General features: G+C 37.0%; 1 protein-coding gene across 2 annotated transcripts in view; it reads right to left on the bottom strand.

Annotated features, from left to right (window-relative positions):
* The window catches only part of FMN1 (formin 1), a 483,837-nt gene that overhangs the window by 223,712 nt on the left and 239,265 nt on the right, over window positions 1-20,860 (bottom strand). For both annotated transcript variants that reach the window (XM_049789785.1, XM_049789784.1), the window contains 2 exons: window positions 9,198-9,964; window positions 2,106-2,256 (listed from right to left, as the gene is read on the bottom strand). In XM_049789785.1, coding sequence (XP_049645742.1) covers window positions 2,106-2,256; window positions 9,198-9,964 — 918 coding nt within the window. The remainder of the gene's footprint in view (window positions 1-2,105; window positions 2,257-9,197; window positions 9,965-20,860) is intronic.

The raw sequence follows: 20,860 nt of genomic DNA on the forward strand, positions 1-20,860 counted from the left end.
TGATGTTTGTTCTGACTATTCAGGTGCGTTTCTTGTAGGCAGCAGAAGGTTGGATTGAGTTTTTTGATCCATTTAGCCACTCTGTGTCCCTTAACTGGTGCATTTAGTCCATTGACATTGAGTGAAAGAATTGTCCTGGGATTTAGTGCCATCTTTATATTAAAATTTGGTGTGTCTTTTGGTCAGTCTTGTCTTAAATTAGGTCTTTCAGTTTTTCTCTTAAGACTGGTTTTGAATCTGTAAAGTTTCTGAGCTGCTGTTTGACTGTGAAACCATATATTTTTCCCATCAAACCTGAAAGTGAGTTTTGCTGGGTATAGTATTCTAGGCGAAGCATTTATTTCATTGAGTTTTGTCACTATGTCCCATCACTGCTTTCTGGCCTTGAGTGTTTCTGGTGACAGGTCTGCTGTAAATCTCAAGGTTGTTCCCTTGAATATAATTTCCCTTTTTGATCTTGCTGCTTTCAGAATTCTGTCTATATCTGTGGGATTCATCGTTGTGACTAGGATGTGTCTTGGGGTATTTTTTCTGGGGTCTCTTTGGTTGGTACTCTTCAGGCATGCAGGATTTGGTCACATATATTCTTTAGCTCTGGAAGTTTCTCTTTAATGATATTCATGACCGTTGATTCTTCCTGGGTCTCTGGGACTCCAATGATTCTTAAGTTGTTTCTGGTGAGCTTATTATAGACTTCTATTTTCATCTGTTCCCATTCTTTGACTAATTTTTTCATTGTCTGTTCATTTGCTTTAAGTTTTTTTCCAGTCTCTCCCGATGTATAGAGTTGTTATATATCTCATCTTCCACAGCACCAATTCTATTCTCAGCTTATGTTAGCCTGTTGGAGAGCGTATCCATTTTGCCATTCAATTCGTTTACTGAGTTTTTCAGGCCTGTTATTTGACCTGTTATTTCAGTTTGGAGTTTTGTGTTTTCTGTCTTCATATTTTCTTAGTTCTTATTATTATAATCTGTTCAACTCAATCTATGGTTTCTTTGAGTTCTCTGAGCATCTTCCATATTTCTTGTCTAAACTCCTTATCTGAGAGATTGATTAGTTGGTTGGCTGTTTTCTGGTCATCAGAATTGTCATCTTCATTCCACATGTCTGATGCTGGCCTGCGTTGTTTCCCCATTGTCACACTTGTATTGTGGGTTTTTCTATGTGTTGTGGTGGTATTCATTGGCTAAATGATTTGCGTGGCCACTCTCCTCTGGCTCTGCCCTTTCTGGGTGGGTCAACTTGCCTTCAAGGAAGGGGAGCCCTCCGTGGATGAAGCCTTACACAGGATCAAATCTTAGGCGTGAGCACACAACAAAGAAGACAGCCCGGGGAGAGATGCTGGGCTTCAGTGATCCAGCTCAGTTCTTAGTGTGATTTTTCCTTCTTGTTGCAGTGGCATTCTTTCCTTAGAAAGAGTTCTTCTGGAGCCTCGGGGAGAGCGAGTTTTCTGGGCCCTTTTCGGCCCACTCCCAAGAGGTTTAGGAGACAAGACAGGAGACAAACACACACAGGCAGCACTCACAGTTTCTCACAATCGTGCCCCACTGGGCCTGCAAGGATTTTCCCAGCCTGACATCACAAACAGGGGACCTGCTTTCTGTGAAGTACTGCTTATAGACGGTTTTCACTTTAGGAAGCAGTCCCTTGGCGTTCTGGCCCCTTGAATAGAGCGAGTTTTCTGGGCTCTTTTCGGCCCACTCCCAAGAGGTTTAGGAGACCAGACAGGAAACAAACACAAACAGGCAGCACTCACAGTTTCTCACAGTCGGGCCCCACTGGGCCGGCGTTAGATTTGATTTCTGGAATCCCACATGGTCCCCTGAGCCTGGTATAAGTGATTTCTGAATGCAGAGCCAGGAGTAATACCTGAATGCTGCCAGGTATGCCCCCCCCCCCCCCCCGCAAAAAAAAAAGTCTGGAAAAATTCAATGACAAAATTCCAACACAGATTTCTCAAACTATTAGCTTTTTCTGTCAACTTACTAAAAATCCATCCACAAAATTTTCTTAAATTGAGGGAAAACAAAGCAACAGCATATAATAAAGAGCCACATATTAAGAAAAATTACGAAACAATCATGATTACTATATTCATTACCTTTTTGACCTTGTATTTTTTCTCATAGGACTCTGATAGAGTTTTTTTCTTCCTCTGAGTTGTATCTTTGGAGAACAAATACTCAAATTCACTGGTATCCCGGATATCAGGTTCTTCTAAGGAATCCCATAAGGTTGGTGCAGTATTTTGGCTTTAAAGGAAAAAATAGATGGAACTTCAGAACCAATACAGAAGAGAACAGAATACAATAAAAGGTCTCTTTGATTTAATGTTTTAACTCATTGAAAATAAAATCAAGCATAAGCAACTACAATAAAACTTGTAATGGATAATTTTGTTATATATCTCCCCCCTGAAAGTTAAGCACCACTACCAAATATAGAAAAAAATTTTCCAATATGTATTTTAATTTTTCATGATGGGTGAAAATGGGTATGGAGGCAGAAAAAAGAAAGGCATCAATGGGATCATTCTTAAACAGAATGAAAATAGAGCAAAAATAAAATTTATAAATTTTCTTACTTTTTCTCTATTATTTTTAATTATTTCAGAATGAATGAAGTGCAGAATTCATATTATATGAACAGAATATAAATATTCCACCCCACCAATATCAATAATAAAAACAAACCCAGAGCTCCACTGCATCAGTCTCCATGGGGATTTCAACTATAATAACCAGGGGGAGATTACATAGCAGCCTGGGGGGGGGTGATGGAGGAAGGGAATGGGGGTGGAGGGAGGACAAAATTGGTGATGGGAATCCCCTTGATTCAATGTTAATATGTACATAAAATACTACTGTGAAAGATATGTAAGCCAATATGGTCAAAATAAAAAAACAGTTTTACATAAATCCCATAAACAAGTGAGATTATTCTGTGTCTATCTCTCTCCCTCTGACTTATTTCTCTCAGCATAATAGTTTCCATGTCCACCAAGTATAGGAAAATTTCATGGCTTAATCTCTCCTGACGGCTGCATAGTATTCCATTGTGTATATGTACCACTGTTTCTTTAGCCAAAAGACATTAATGTAATAATACCCAGATATAATAGAGATGAGAGCTAGAAGGATTGGTTCATGAGAATAGTCTCACTCACCAATGAGTTTTAAGAAAAATTAAAGACATTTTTGCAATAATTCTCAGAGACAAAAGAGATGAGGGCTGGAAGTTCCAGCTCACTACATGAAGCTCACCACAAAGAGTGATGAGTGCAGTTAGAGAAATAACTACATTGAGAACTATCCTAACAATGTGAATGAATGAGGGAAGCAGAAAGCCTGTCTCGAGTACAGGTGTGGGTGGGGTGGGGAGGAGGGAGATTTGGGACATTGGTGGTGGGATTGTTGCACTGGTGAAAGGGGTTGCTCTTTACATGACTGAAATCATACAACTACAATCATATTTGTAATCACGGTGTTTAAATAAAGATAATTAAAAATATTAAGAAAATTTAAATCAAAGTTAAAAAAAAGAAAGCTCACCACAAAGAGTGGTAAATGCAGTTAGAGAAATGACTATACCAACAACTATCATGACAATGGTAGTGAGTGAGAGAAATAGAATGCCTGTCTCAAAAAGAGGCAGAACATAAGGGAGGAGAGAAATGGGGGCATCGGTGGTGGGAATGTTGCACTAGTGAAGGGGGTTGTTCTTTATTATGACTAAAACCCAGTTACAAATATGTTTGTAATTATACTGCTTAAATAAAGATATTATTAAAAAATAAAACAATTGGGGCTGGAGAGATAGCGTGGAGGTAAGGCATTTGCCTTTCATGCAGAAGGACGGTGGTTCTAATCCCAGCGTCCCATATGGTCCCTGTGCCTGCCAGGGGCAATTTCTGAGCATAGAGCCAGGAGTAACCTCTGAGCACTGCTGCATGTGACGCAAACACCAAAAATAATAAAAATAAAGAAAGAAAGAAAGAAAGAAAACAATTTTAAAACAAAGAGAAGATATAAAAACTCAGGCACAGAAAATGCCTCTTGGGACCTACTCTGAAGTATTATGTTGCAAATGTCCATCTATCAGGACACATTTTCTCCAAATGTCTTCTTTTTTTAACCTTCTTTCTTTTTTGCTTTTGGGGCCATGCCTGGTGACAGTAAGGGGTTATGCCTGGCTATGTGCTAAGAAATTGTTCCTGGCTTGGGAGCCACAAGGGACGCAAGGGGATCTAACCATGGTCTGTCCTAGGTTAGTGTGTGCAAAGCAATGCCCTATCATTGTGCCATTGCTCTGGCCCTAGTTTTTAACTTTATCTTATTAAAAATAATTAACATGAAAATCTGGGGTGGGGAAGGATAACTCAGTAGCACATTCATTGGATTTACCAAGTTTTGATGCTCATTTTCTTTTCAGGTGATAAAAAACAAAAGATTATTATTATATAGCATGAACTACAAATTTTTTTCACATTTACTTAGCAATTTATTTTTTTAATAAATTTTTATTGTGATCGAAGTGTATTACAAGTCTTTCACAGAATTATTTACGGTACATAGTGACAATGAATGAAGGGCATTCCCACCACCAGTATTGTCCTCCCTCCACCCCTGTTCCCAGCATGTATCCTATATCTCCCTCCTTTTCCCCCAGAATACTAGTATAACTGGTCTCCACTTTGCAGCTTGTTGTAGAGTGGGTATCTATTCTGTTGTCATTGACTTTGGGTTTGGTCTTCAAGTCTGACCATTTTTTATTTTCACTACATGTTTATATGACTGTTCCTGGTATCATCATTTTCCCCCGTCAATTTATGAGACTGAATGATTCAAGTTATGTGATTCTGTTGGAGATAAAAGGGATAAGGAAAAGAGAAGAAAAAAATACAAAAAAAAGAGAGAGAGAAAAGAGAAGAAGAAGAAAAAAAAAGAAAAATTCACCCAGCAAAAAAAAAAAATCACCAAATAATATCCACATGACTGAAAAAGAAAGAAAAATGTGGAAGAAAAAAGGAGAAGGAAAATAATATTAAAAACAGACAAAACAAAACAAGAAAAAGGAGTGCTGGAGTGGCAGGGTTTGGTGTTACCCCATTTATTGTTTTTGCATAGGCATGTAAGTATTGGGGAATAAAGGGAATTCCCATTGCCTAAGAGATTCAGGGTTTCTTCCCTCTTGAAGCATACTTTCATGGGAACAACCACTGGCTCCATATATACTCATTACCATATTCCAAGATTTTTTTTTTGTGGTTCCAGGAAACTTTCCTCTCAGTTGTGGATGAGAAAATCAGGCCACTGTAGCTAGCAATCTTGGTAATTGCGCAGGTTATAGGACAAGGTCTAGGATAGAGTCTTTACGGTTCTAGAAGTTCTGTTCCATCTTTGTTGTTGTGTTCAGTCTTCTATATCTTGTGTTCCCTGTTTTTGCTCAGTCCCTAAAATATTATGGTTCCAAAGGTTCTGCTCAGTCTATGTTGTCAAAGTTGGGCCTCTGTACTTGTAAATCTTGATTTTTGTAAAAGTCCTGGGACAAAAATATATTACTAAAAACTTTTTATTTGCCTCATATTTTAGCAATGCCCACGTGGGCCACGTGGTGTCAAGGACTGAACCCAGAGCTGTTACATAATCTGTATATTCACATTTTCGCTCTGTGCCTGTCTTTCCCATGAAATATGACATTGGGTTCTAGGACATCTATACTTTCTCTGTCACTCACTCTTTCTCTCTTATATGTGTTTATGTGTATATATATATATGTACATATGTTTCTGTGTATGTAGTAATTCAGAGCATATATGTTGGCATATATAACTTACAAACTATCATAATGGATAACCATCATAACACTACCCAAGGGTCATACCATTTCCAATGAAATAAATACATCTATATGCTCCTTCTTGGGTCACTGTGATTTACTTAAATTCAAGTTGAAATGCAAACATCATTAATATTTAGGTAATTTTAGAACTTGCAGCCTATTAAGAGCTATTGGTCCAGGTCTAAGGAAGGCTCTTGGAAAACTGAGGAGAAGATGTGGCAAGATAGTGACAAGATGGAGCGAGTAGACTACTAGGACTCATCATCTCCCATTGCCTTCCTACATCTGTACTGCTTGGTCTCAGCTCTGAGTACTGTGAACGCATTAAGAAACAGAGTTATAACACACATTCTGGAGTAAGTTCATGTTGTGAGTCAAGTAGAATACTTCCTTACCATATATATTGTTCTATTGGAAAAGATAACTAGTAAAAAAACGAGTAAAGATAACGAGTAAAAAAAATTAGAATTTTCAACTGCTCTGTAAGTTGCAGGCAACTGGCATTTATGGGGGGAAAATGGAGAGTTGAAGTTGGGGGTGATGGTGGTAAAAATACTGCCCTCACAAGAAACCATCCTGTTTAACTCTCTCCTATTTATGAACATACAATTCTAGAAGAGGATATATGTAGGAGGAAAAGAGTGGGGAGGGGAGGAGACAATGAAAAATAAAAATATACATGGGCCGGGCGGTGGCGCAAGAGGTAAGGTGCCTGCCTTACCTGCGCTAGCCTTGGACAGGACCGCGGTTCGATCCCCCGGCGTCCCATATGGTCCCCCAAGCCAGGAGCGACTTCTGAGCACATAGCCAGGAGTAACCCCTGAGCGTCACCGGGTGTGGCCCAAAAACCAAAAAAAAAAAAAATAAAAAAATAAAAATAAAAATATACAATAAGAAAGCTTAGAAGACAATTTCTTTTTCTTGAATGAAATAACTTAGTTTAAAACTAGAAACTGACCCTCCCCAAATAAACAAGGCAAAAGAACAAATGTTTAAAATTATTTCAGGTCACATCAGCAGTGAAAGTAATCTAGGTAGATGAGAAGCAGGATAGAGAACATGTATGAATCATACAAAAGGTTTAGTTGTTGGTATTACAAGATATTAAAATATCATTTCAGGGGCCAGAGAGAAAGCACAGCAGTAGGGCATTTGCTTTGCATGCAGCTGACCTGGTTCGTTACCCAGCATCCCATAAGGTCCCCCAGCCTGCCTGTAGGGGGCGATTTCTGAGTGCAGACCAGGAGTAACCCCTGAGCGCTGCTGAGTATGACCCAAAAACCAACCAACCAATCAAGAAAAAATAAATAAATGAAATATCATTTGATCTTTAAAAGAATATAAATCATTTAACTTTTGCCCATAAATGAATGCTACAAAAAAATCTTGTTTAAGTTTAAAATAAGTCGCTGGAAGTGCCTGAGGATGGGGTTCTGCAGAAGAATGCACCTGCGTGTGACTCTGAGTTCAATTCCTAATATCCCTGTGCCCCCCAAGGCACAGATTAGTTTGGTCACTAGCCCTGATGTGACCTTCAGCAGCAGAGTCAAGTGTGTGGCCCATGACAAACGATAACAGAAGTAAGGGACAGGGATAAAACTGTGGTAGTTGTATACACCAAAGCACAAAGTCATTTTGAAAAGACCTATAGAGTATAGCAGATAAAGGGTGTACTGTCATTTAGCTCCAACTCTGGGCATCCCCCAGCCATGTCTCAAACAAAGACTCAAGACATAGGGGTATTCTGGTCAAGCAAGTTGGAACATTCATCTATTTTTATTGTTCAATTTGCCCCAAACTGAAACTCTTAAATTTATGGTGAGACCTAGATTAAGCAGCTGGATTAATGGAAGATGCACCTTTGATATCCAAACCCATGCATAGTTCCTGAAGGATAACAGAAAGCATGAGTTCAAAAGGAGTATGTATTTTAGGAAAGTAGTGGCTCATGACCAGAGGGATAGTTCAGTGGACAGGGCACATGCACTTGCATGTGGTCAAACCAGGTTCAATCCCAATACCACATACAGTCTCCTAAACAGTTCTAGGAAGAATACTTGAGTGCAGAGCCAGGAACGAACCCTAAGCACCACTAAGTATGATCAGGAAACCAAAAAATAAAATGACTTAAGCATGTCTAATCTTTTAACAAAGGCTTTTATCTTTTATGGTTAATGATAGCATGATAAGGTAACTCGGAAGTTTTTCAGTGAACCTATAGTAGTAAAAGTTCAGGTATAATTTATTATCAATTGCTTACTAATGTCAGTTAGAGGGATGCTAGAAAAAGGTAACTTAGAATACAAACATCTCTAGCTCAACCTTTCAACCTTCCCCACTTCACCCTACTTCTCTCTATATATCTACCCTAAAACTACAAAGTTCATAGCAGTTCTTAATGCAATAACCAGGATAAGGAAACAACTAAAATATCCAAGAACAGATAATGGGTAAATATAAACACAATTGAATACTATGCAACCACTAAAAAGTCATGCAGTGTGCAGCCATTTGAATGAATTTGGAGGGTTATTAATGAGATATATTTAAGACAGTTACAGAATTATCTCATTCATCTGTGGCATGTAGATAAATAAAAATGGTATGGGAACTATCAACCAATAATAAACCTAGAAGATTGAAATACAGACCAATGGGAGTATTAGGGAATAAATAAGCTATGGGGAAGTAACACAAAAACATAGTGGAAGGAGTAAAGATCAGGGATGGTGCTAAAGGAGGTAATTTTGTGTACCAAAACCATAACTGTTTACTGAAAATGAGGGGCAGGAGTGGGAAGGACAGAACACTGGACTAGAACAGACATAGAGATGGAGTCTTGAGTACTCTGGTGGTGGCAATGGACAGGTTGTGATCAATAACATAAAATTAAACACTTTTGTATTCCAGTAACACAAATATACATAGGTGTATATATATATTTACTAAGAATATATATATATAAAGAATTTTAAAACTACATAAATAAAATAAGACACTCCAATCATGACCAGAGAGATAGCACAGTGGTAGGGCGTTTGCCTTGCATGCAGCCAACCCAGGACTGACAATGGTTTGAAATCTGACATTCGATAAGCTCCCCCAATCCTGCCAGGAGTGATTTTTGAGCACAGAGCCAGGAGTTACCCCTGAGCGTCACTGACTTTGACCCCAAAACAAAAACAAAATCAAAAGACGTTCCAATACTCCAATCTTATTTATCAGAAGCATTCACTATGCCCCATTTGAGAATGAATACTGCTCTCCACAAACATCGCTTTGGTTAAGAATGCCACTTGAACAAAATGTTATGCTTTCACAAGTCAAAAAGAAATGAGAGACTTGAGCTTACCTCTTATCACTTATTTGTATCCTAGTCCAATACAAAGGCTTCATGGGACAACTGGGCTCAATGGCTGGTTTCCGAGGACATTGGCTAGAAGAACTAACTCCAAAGAAGAGTCCAGGAGGGGGTGGAGGCACAAGTCCTGGAGGTGTTGGAGCAGGAGGAGGCCCCCCACTGTTGGGAAGAGCAGGAGAATTAGGAAGTGGTGGAGGGGGAGGTGGGGGCAGAGGTCCATCACTTAGAGGCAATGGTGGTGGAGGAGGTGGAGGTGGGGGCACAGTACATGTGGGCGGTGGTGGGGGTGCTGGTGGCAAAGGCTCAAGTCCAGGAAGTGGGGGAGGAGGAGGTGGTGATAATGATGCAGGGAGAGGTGGCGCTGGAGGCGGGGATGATGCTTTCTGCGGACTTGATGAAATGCCTTCAGCAGACTGAAGTGGCCCATGAGTGTCTTTGTTGTCATTGGGGGGAGAGAGTTGGCTTAAACAAGAGATATTTAGCTTCTTGGGTATTACTTGGTTACTTCTGGTTGTCTTGCTTTCACCTTCACAGGGTTTGAGAAAAGTCTCTCTGTCTGTCTGGATGCACACGTTCCTGTAGGTCTTGGGCGCGCAGCCATCATCGGTGGAGATGCATGCGTCTCTCATCTCTTCACGCCCTCTTCCGCGCCATTGGTGTTCTAAATCGTATTTGAGATTTTCGATTTTTTCTTCTAGTCGCGCTGTTAACACCGCATGCTCACCCCGGATGTGGAAGGTTTGAAGTTCGAACTGAGCCTGTAATGAGAGCAGTTGGAAAGCAAGTCAAGCACTACTAAAAGCAAATACCACAAGAAAAACAGTCAAGGAGACCTTTTCATGGTTGAATGGCACTAGAAAACAAAGGTTCTTGCTAAAGAAAAATCAGAAATCACATCTGAAAGGGGAAAAAAAATCTCACCTACTCAGATCTTAATTTGCACGTGTCTTGTATTTGATTTTTGTTTCATTTTTGAAGCACACCGTATGTTGTAGAGCTCAAAACTTATTCCCAGTTCTCGGCTCAGGATCACACCTGGCAGGCTTGAGGGACCACACAGAGTGCCAGAGGTTGAACCCAGTCGGCCATGCGATGCAAACACTACCAGTACCACTGCTCCAGCTCCAATATCTATGATTTCAAAGAATATGACCGTGGCACAGAACAGCATTAAAAGGAAGGGACAGATCAGTGATAACAGCCTTGATCAGGTGTGAACTGTAAGTTCATAAACACCATCTGCCACGATTGCAGGCTGACCTGACTGAAAGGAGATGCACAAGATGGTTCGAATAACAATCCATATTTCAGTAAGTGTACAAACATTATTATGGTCTGAAATCAAGCTTTGGATCAAAACACAAAGAAGTCACAGCCAAAGCCAAAGTGAGTCCTGGTGTTTCAGAGTTGCAGCACCTGAGATGACTGGGTTCTCTTCCTACCTCGCTTAGGGAATAGAGCAGCAGGAATAATGGAATATCATGGCCACAGAAAACAAAAGACAATGATGGAGCTCCCCACTCCCACTCATCACTATCAAGAGTGAAAACACCATCCACTACATCTTTCCATCTATGCCTCCTGCTCCTAATCAAGGCCTAGACACAAAGGGAAAACCCATAACAAAGCCACAGCACCATCTGCAGGAAAACAAAAAGCAATATCTCAGATATATTTAGAAACATCCTGAAGATCATTCTAAAACAGAGATATAACATATTTTTAAAAGGGCAACTCCAGTAGAAAAATATGTAGGACTGGAGTTATAAAAGGAAAACATTAAGAAGACCATTATAACATAGATTAATAATGGGCCCGGAGAGATAGCACAGCAGCGTTTGCCTTGCTAGCAGCTGATCCAGGACCAAAGGTGGTTGATTCGAATCCCAGTGTCCCATATGGTCCCCCGTGCCTGCCAGGAGCCATTTCTGAGCAGACAGCCAGGCACCGCCGGGTGTGGCCCAAAAACCAAAAAAAAAAAAAAAAAAAAACCCAAAAAACCAACCCCATAGATTAATAAAGTGAAAGTATCTTAAATACAAAGAAATCCAAGATCTATATCTATTTGTAATAAATAATATGCACATATATGCATATATACTTGTACATATTTTTTTTGTGGCTTTTTGGGTCACACCCGGCAGTGCTCAGGGGTTATTTCTGGCTCCAGGCTCAGAAATTGCTCCTGGCAGGCACAGGGGACCATATGGGGCGCCGGGATCTGAACCGATGACCTCCTGCATGAAAGGCAAACGCCTTACCTCCATGCTATCTCCCTGGCCCCTGTACATATTTATTTAAAGCACTCTATGATCAAAGAATTCATCAGAAAAATATTTAAGATATTAAAAAATTCCAAACAGTGATTCTTAGTATGAAGAGCAGAACAGTGGTATTCAAACTTGGAAAGTATGACAAGAAGACTCAATTTCAAAAGAATGATTATAGATGACTGAAGATGGATGCAGAAATAACTCAATTGGGAGAAAGGAAAACAAGAATTATGAAAATTTCAGGAAATATGTGACATATACCAAGCTTCATAAATATGGTAAATATAAGAAGGATAAACATCAGTGTTAGAGGATGCCAGTCGGGAAGAAAAATAGAAAAAAGAATATGTTCAAATGAATATTGGCTGAGAACTTCCTAAACCTAATGAGAGAAATAACCATCTATGTCTAGGAAGCTCAGGGAACAAACAACTTTATGAATCCTAAAAACTACAAGTAACAGACATATCTTTATCAAACTGTCTGAAAGTCAATGATAAAACAGGAAAAATGTTGAGGACTTCTACCAAACTTCTCAGGATCCTATAAGTTAGTAGAGAGAGCACTGACATTCCCATTCATAAAAGACAAAAACTACCAGCCAATAGTACTTTGCCCTGAGCATTATTATCATTCAAATATAAAAAAGAAATACTTTTCAAAAAAATAGTTAATAGAATATAACGCCACCACAGCTGCTCTACAAAAAAATTATGAAAGAATGTCTTCTGCCTAAGAAACAAATGATCACTAAATCTTGAGCAACAGAAGACTTATAGTAATAAAAGCAAAAGCAATGACATTATGAGACAAAAGCAAAAAATAAAAAGGAAAAGGAAAAACCAGTACAGTTAATTAAGGGTGAGTCAATATCATCACTAAGAAATAGATGATATAATCTCCACAGTAACCAACAGAGCCAAGAGAAGACATAGAGCTAAAGAATTAGAAAAAATTAAGACACATTCTTGCATGTAGCCAACATTACCAGTGCCATCTAACTCATTGAACATTACCAGGTGCAGCTCTTGTGACTCCCAAGCAATGCTGAAGTCAATGGATAATGACCAGCATAACAATACACAAATATTACCACATAATCTGATATTAAACTACAAGCATGTTGGCCAAAATCACTGGGATGGATGTAATAATAGCATACTATGAGATTAAAATAAAAAGAAAGGAAAACAACATGTGGAGACTACACTTCCTGTTATTGGAGGCAATGAGGAATCAAAAAAAAAAAAATAAAACATCACACACAAAAATAATAAAATAATGAATTAGAAGATATTATGGATGCAGCCAGAAATGAAAGAGTAAAATTATAGTGATACTATATATATTAAAAAGGATCACAGGAGACTATTTTGAACATCAACATAAGAACAAAATGACATTCTACAGGTGGTCACATTTTTCATACAATCTTCCAAAACAGAGTCTCAAAGAAATAGAAAACTTAAGTATACAAATAGAAACAGTAATTTAAAAAAACTTCCTAAAAAACAAAGACCATCACAGATGGCTCCATCAGAAAGTTGTATAAAATTTTCAAATAACTAATATGCTTTCTGTTTAAATTTCCAAAACTTCAAAGAGAGAAAACAAGTTCAAACATAGTATGGGTCAATACCGTTCAAATTTTCAAACCAGGAAAGAAAAACACACTAAATAAAATAAACCCTAGACAGTTATCTGCAAAAATTTTGGCAAAACAAATGCAAAATTATTCATCATGAACAAGTGAGATTCATGGCTCTCACCATGAATCAGGATGGTTAAATATAGGTAACTCAATTAATATAAACAAGTGGTTATATATACATAATATGATATATGTGAATTAGGAATAGAAAGAAAATACCTGAATATGATAAATGATAAGTAACTGATAAATGTACACCATTGTACTGAATGGTGAAAAACTGAATTTTTTTCCTTAAGATCTGGAACTAGATAAAGATTCCATTCTCACCACTAGTTTTCGGCATAGTTTTGGACGTCCTAATCAGAACATATTAAGCAAGAAACTCCAAACTGGAGGACAAACTATGACTGTGAGTGACATAATTTTCATTGAAAACCTTGCAGATTCTGCCAAACTATTACTAAAAGAATGAATGAGTTCAATAAGTTGTAGCTCATAGTTAAAGTTAATACATATAAAGTAGTAGTGAAAGTGAAGTTAGTATGTGTAGATATTGTATTTCAATGAGAAAAGGCAGATTAATATCCTGCCATTTGCAACTAAAAAAGGATAAAACAGGAATAAACTAACAAAGAAAATCAAAGACCTCTACTTCACATAATGAAGATTACAACACATTATTAAAAGTTTTAAATACAAATGTATAGAAAGACAAGTTCATGGGTTATAACAATATTCTTAAAATAGCCATCTTAATTAAAAAACCATTGTAAGATGGCTGCGCTATCTCTTCAGTCTCTTCAAATACTTGTTATCTCTTGAATATGTACCATGCTTGCTTTGCTTTTTCTACTTTGGAGAAGCTTACGTTCTCTCCGAAAACATACTTCTCTTTCTCTTCCCTCCAATTATCCTAAATCAGTTTTATTAATAACTATATAGCTTCACCAAAAAATTAAGTAAAATAAGTAAAAAGACTTTTAGATAGCAAAGGGTACTACCACAAAACAAAGACAATACAGCAATTGGCAGAATGAAAGACCTGACAAAGAATAAATATATAGAGAACTCACACAATTTAACAACAACCAACAAAGGAACCCTACTCCAAAGGTTCAAAGATAGAGACAATTCTCCAAAGAAAACATAATGCTCGAGACATATGAAAACAAGACAAAAATGTATCAATTATTATTAGAGATAATAAAGAGTTAGTTTCTACAGTGAGTTATCACCTCACACCTGTGACAATGATCTGTAGATAACAGGAAAAATCTTTTGAAGAGAATGTGGAGAAAAGAATTCACGTAGACGTAGACTCTGAGGGAAGCACTATAAATTGGTCCAATATCTGTGAAAAATTGTTTAGAGAAGCCATTAAAAATAACAATAGAAATTCCACCAGTTCATAGGCATTTATCCCAAGGATATGAAAATAAGAATTTTAAAAAATATTTTCACGTCTCAAATTCAATGCAGCTTTCTTTATTCACTATAGATAAATTATGGAATCATCTAAAATGCTATCTACAAATGATCAAACTTTTGTTCATACTCAGTAGTATTCAAGATAAGACTATTTTCACTAAAAATGAGAAAAATGATTAAAAAAACATTTTTGGAAGAGGAAGAATGAAAGTAAATTCCTGAACATGCACATTATAAACCATATGTTCACGAGAAATTAAAATAAAATGAAATAAATTACCAGTATCATTTCCTACTACTACAACAAAGTTGACATGAAGGCATGAGAATGCAGTGACAATTCTGAAAATCTACTGGAATAGAAATTTCACTTTAGAAAATATCCAATCTAAAATCAAGGGAAGTGATTACCATGGCTTAAACTAAAATGTAATCCAAGAAATTACAGGTGCTGTTATTATCAAATGAGAAATCAAAATCAAATATTTTAATGCATCTTTGAACACATTTAAATTTACTTATTATTACTTTAAAGTTTGATTTTCAAAAGAAAAATTCCAGAAAAGAATACAGACTTGGAGATCCTTTTGACTAGGAGCTGCTTTTGCATTTCTATTCAGAGAACATAGGATATAGTCAATAGTGAAACAAAAGCATACATGAAGAGCTATATTTTATAATTTTAAGGTTCAAACATTAAAAATATTCAGTATAATAGTATTGTTTTCAAAATTATTCACAATCTAAACAATGTAAATTCATAGAAAATGAGATGTTAATATTGGATGGTTTTCTCTTTTACATATTTTGAACTATGTTTTATAAAAGAACCTTCTCTTTATATAAATACTTATCTCCAGACATTTCTATGCTTTATTTCTTTAGCTTTACACTTACAAGCACAGAGTTGGCATGTTTTCAGTCATAATACATTTTCAACATTCAAAATCATCAAGACTATTACAGTTAACTGGAAAGCAATCAAATTTCTAATTTTATTAGTTTCCAAAATCCAATATAACACTGATTAAATATTTCTGGTGAATTTATTTGCTTTCTTTCCTGTCCGATTATAAACTCTAAACATAAAATCAGTAACAGTATCTGTCTTGATTCTGTGTCACAGCAGCTAGAATAGTAAGTACATATTACTGAAAAGATGGAGGGATAAAAATCACTATAATACTTTTATTCAATGTCACTGTCCTAAAAGTCTTTCTTGCAGTGCAATAGACATTCTTTACTGATAGCTCATAAATAGCTAGAAAAGTGTCATGCATAAAAGTGAAGATACCCTCTGCATTGAGGCAAATAATTATTTGCAGTGTTTTTTATTTCCAAGAAAGAGAACTCTCTCTCCTTTCTCCCTCCTCCCCCCTTACCTCTTTCTCTAAAAAAAAAAAAAAAAGAAAGATTTTAGTATTCATCAGGATGGGTTCTACCAATGTTCACCTTCCCCCACCTTTTCATAAACCACTCTCCTGCCAAATAACTGTGGTCAATAGAATTAAAAACATGATCATGAAATGGAAACTATTATGCTGAGTAACATAAGTCAGAGGGAGAGAGATAGAAACAAAATAGTCTCACTCATCTATGGATTTTAAGAAAAATAAAAGACATTATTGTAATAATATACAGAGACAGTAGAGATGAAGGCTGAAAGGAACCAGCCCATGATATGAAGCTTACCACAAAGAGTGGTGAGTGCACTTAGAGAAATAACTACACTAACAACTACCATGACAATGGTAGTGAGTGAGAGCAGTAGGATGCCTGTCTCCAATACAGGCAAGGGATTGGGGAAGAGAGAGATGGGGACATTGGTGGTGGGAATGTTGCACTGGTGAAAGGGGTGTTCTTTTTTATAACTGAAACCCAACTACAAACATGATTGTAAGCAAAAAAAAAATTCCAAAATATAATTCAAGTCCATCTTATCTGATGTGGTAATGGCAATCCTGATCCAAGTCGGAAGAATAAGCAAGTTCAGAAAACTAGTTTTTATATAGCACACATGGGAAAACACTAAAGTTCTGGATTCATGTTTTCTGGTCAATATCTAATGTAATCATTTGCTAGTTCAATAGCTGTGAGCAAAAATCTAAAATGTTGGGTCTAAATCTTTTTAAGCATAGAGTGAGGTATTTCAAGGAATTTTTACAAAAGTGATACCTTCATAAAGCAGAATAGGCATTATGCCAGAAACATGGTCATTATTACTGAAAAAGAAACTGTTAGTGTCTGGTTGCCAATGGTGATATTAGACTAAGAGATCAAACAGATTTCTAATCATTCTTTTTACATAATTCCAAGTAATTACCAAGTTACCTTTGTGGACTGATACTCTAGTAGTCAAGAAAAATAAAATTTTGCATGAATACATAAGTTTATCCCATCTTTCATGAGTTCTATTACTAATTGCCTGAAAGTAATGTCAATCTTTATTCAATTATGTAATCAAGTAATCTTTGTTTCAACATCAACCTTTTTTCCATTTGCCTTTCTCTCTCTCCCTCACTGTCACCCTGTCCTGATCCCAAATCTGTACTTTATTGCCTGCCAACATTTTCATTTTAGTTCTGCCATAACAAACTATTGATTACTGTTTCTACCTTGCATTTTTCTTTAAAAATAAAGATTTATTTTAGGCAGTAAGAATTAGAATTTACAGTACTGTTAACCCACCACCATAGTGTCCACTTCCTGTTACCACTGAGTCAGGCTTCCCTACACCTCAATATTCCTACCCCATTCTCCATGTCTCACTGCATTGTTAACCTCCAGATGTAAGCCTGATTTAAACTTCTATTGCTTCTAGTCATTTGTTGTTTCCTTGATATGAGTTTTTATATCTTACACATAAAAGAGATCACTCTGTATCTCTATCCTTCTGGATGACTTTCACTCAGCCTGATTGTCTCCAGTTCCATCCATATAGTGTACACTTACGAAGAAACTAAGAATTGAATTTTCATATGCCCCAGAAATTCAACTGCTGGGAACCAACCCCAATGGTCAAAATAATCTACACAGAAAACATTTGCATCCTACATTTTCTGCATCATTATACAATAGTTCAATATCTGGAAATTAGCTAACCTTTTTTTAAAGAACATTAAGAGACAAATAATACTAAGCAACCAGTAATTTTACTCAATCTACAAATTCTTATAATAAAAAGTTGTACTTTTTGTAATAAAATAGAAACTACCCCTTTCTAATACCATTGAAAATTATCTACAACCCAAGATTCTGGCTCTCCATCCCTTAACTAATCATCTTAATCTGCTGAAGCTAATTTCTGGATACATGTACATGGTTTAGAAAGTAAAACACAAATTAGAGATCATCTAGATGCATCTATGGTTCCTCAATATTTTGTAAGTAAATTGGAGGAAATAATAGAATCCACCTCACAAAGTTGTTATGAGAAGTAGAGGAATTAATATATGTAAAACAAAATTGAAGAGAGCATGTAGAATAGAGTAGGCTATGTACAAGATTTTTTATTGATTCACTGCTGCCTGAGAAATGACAGTGGTTAGTGGTCATATCCATTGGAAAGTTCCCCAGGATTCGATTCTAAGCATCCAAAACAAAATAAAAAATCTCTCAGAATCTGGGGTCAGAGCAGTGGTGCAAGCGGTAAAGTGTCCGCCTTGCAGCAGCTGACCCACGATGGAGCATGGTTCAATCCTCCAGCATCCCATATGGTCCCCCAGTCAAGAAGCGATTTCTGAGTGTATAGCCAGGAGTAACCCCTGAGTGTCACTGGGCGTGGCCCCAAAAAACAAAACAAAAAAATAATAATCTCAGAATTCTTCTTTAATCCTCTCAGTCTTTTAAATTTTTAATTGATTTTCCATGCTTTACGATGCTATTAATGATGGTCTTTCATGCACATAGTTCCAACACTGTCTCCATTACTTGTGTCCCCTTCCCTCTCCTAAAGTCCCCATTACCCCACCTTCTTACCACTCCAATTCAATGGTGTCGATCAGTTCTCCCATTGTGTTGCCTTTGGACTTATATCGTTACCATGTTATATATCTTTAAGTCCCACATATGAAAGAGATCATTCTGTATCTATCTCTTTATTTCTCACTCACTTAACTCAGCACTTCTTCCTTTTGAGGGATCATCGGTGGACCACACCTGGTGGTTCTCAGGGATTCGGGTCTGGTTCTGAGCTCAAGGTTCCCTCCTAATGATGCATGGGAGTCCAGAGGCTATTCTGCTTACTAAATTAGGGTGTCCTACATGCAATGGAATTGTTTTTCTAATAATATCTTATTTAAGTACCATGATCACAAGCATGACTGAACTTGGGTTTCAGTCATAAAAAGAACAACCCCTTCACCAGTGCAACATTCCCACCACCAATGGCCCCATCTACCTCCTCCCCCAGCCTGTCTGTATTCAAGACAGGCATTCTACTTCTCTCACTCATTAACAGAGTCATGCTAATTGTTAGTGTAGTTACTTCCCTACCTGTACTTATCACTCTTGGTGGTGTGCTTCATATCATGGACAGGTCCTTCAGCCCTCATCTCTATTGTCTCTGGGCATTATTACAATAATGTCTTTTAATTTATTAAAACCCATAGATAAGTGAGACTATTCTGCATTTATCTCTTTCTGATTTATTTCACCCAGCTTAATAGTTTCCATGTACACGTATATGAAAATTTCCATGCAATGGAATTGCTTAACCCTCCTGGTACTATTTTCAGCCCTGAGCTATTAACTCTACCTCTTTCTCTTAATAGCAGAATTTGAAAAACTGCACAACTCTTGCCTTTTCTATTTTCTCATTCCTTACCCTTTTAACCAAAGTTGGGTTATGTCCCCCCATGTCTGTATGGATTCAGCTCCCCTCTTTGCTACGTTGTCCAGCAATTCACAATCACATTGGCTTTTCAACTGTGTTGATAAAGTTGTGTCTTGTCCATCCCTTGACACTCTATTCTTCTCTAAATTTGTTAGATGCTCTCCATCCATTCCTCAGTTCTCTTATCAATTCATGTATGCCTTTTCTTACATAGACCTTTTAATGCTGTTTGAAGCAACTTTTTCTTCTCATACTATAAAATCTTTCTGGGTCACTTTGTATATACACATCGAAGATAAAATTCACACAGCATAAGATGCAATATCTAAATTGTTTCCTAAAGAGCGCAATTCCAACTCTCTTCTGGATATGTCTACCTGCATATTAACATGTCTGCAAATTGCCAAATGGTTTTACCCTGAAATTCTTTGTAGTTAATGACATCTTCACCACCATTTTACTAGTCATTGCATGCCTTAAATTTTGTTGGATTGCTTATAAATTTCTTGGATTGTTGGATTGCTTATAAATGTATTGCTTATAAATGAATTTCATTTGTTTCTAACTTGTTTCTTCCAATTCATAGCCCCTGCCTCAAATTTTACAGGTCTGTCTTTACCTGGATAAAAGCAAGGACCACTTAATTCCTCAATAAGTCACATTGGGTTCTAAAAAATTCTTGGGGAAGGACACCAGGCTGTGCTCAGGGCTTACTCTTAGCTCTGTGATCAGCGCTAACTCCTGGAACCTAGAACAGTGGCCTTCAAAGTAAATCACAGTACACCAAACAGACTTCTTTGAAATGTGTATCTTTAATAAAATTATTTCAGTTATTGGATAATACTAGAAAACTGATACTAAATCTTATCTCAAAGATTCACTGAAAGATCTTCTTTCAACAAGAAAGGATCAAGGTAAATTATCTGGGCCACTACTAGAAATTCTTCTGATTACTAAAACTTAAATGGTCCATAATATCCATATTACTACTCAGACTTGACTCTGCCTATTTTGTCCTGAAATATACATGACCAACTCCCGTATCTCTTGCAAATGCAAATACATAAAGTATCTATTCAAACTGCCCTTCTCTCCAGTTTCATCTAGTAGAACCCTCAAAGAAAAATTTAGTCACTCACAACTGTACCTGTTGGCATAAACTTTCCATGACTTTTCTAGACAAAATCTTTTGTTTGACTTGACTGCCAAAGAACTTTCTAGGTTCACATTGCACGATAGTCATGTATGTTTATCTTCATGCAAATCTCAAAGCTCTAGGAGATTGGAAATCATGCCTTATTCATGTTCAAACTTCCAGAACATTGAATACTGCTTGGAAAGTTAGTGATTTATAAATACTTATAATATACTTATAATATAAATATTTAATATAATTATTTTTGCTTTAAATATTAAGATCTCTTTATGCCTCCACAATACCCAACCAACCAGGCTTGAAGGCCCA

The sequence above is a fragment of the Suncus etruscus genome, chromosome 16 (assembly GCF_024139225.1).
Source record: "Suncus etruscus isolate mSunEtr1 chromosome 16, mSunEtr1.pri.cur, whole genome shotgun sequence".
Lineage (NCBI taxonomy): Eukaryota > Metazoa > Chordata > Mammalia > Eulipotyphla > Soricidae > Suncus > Suncus etruscus.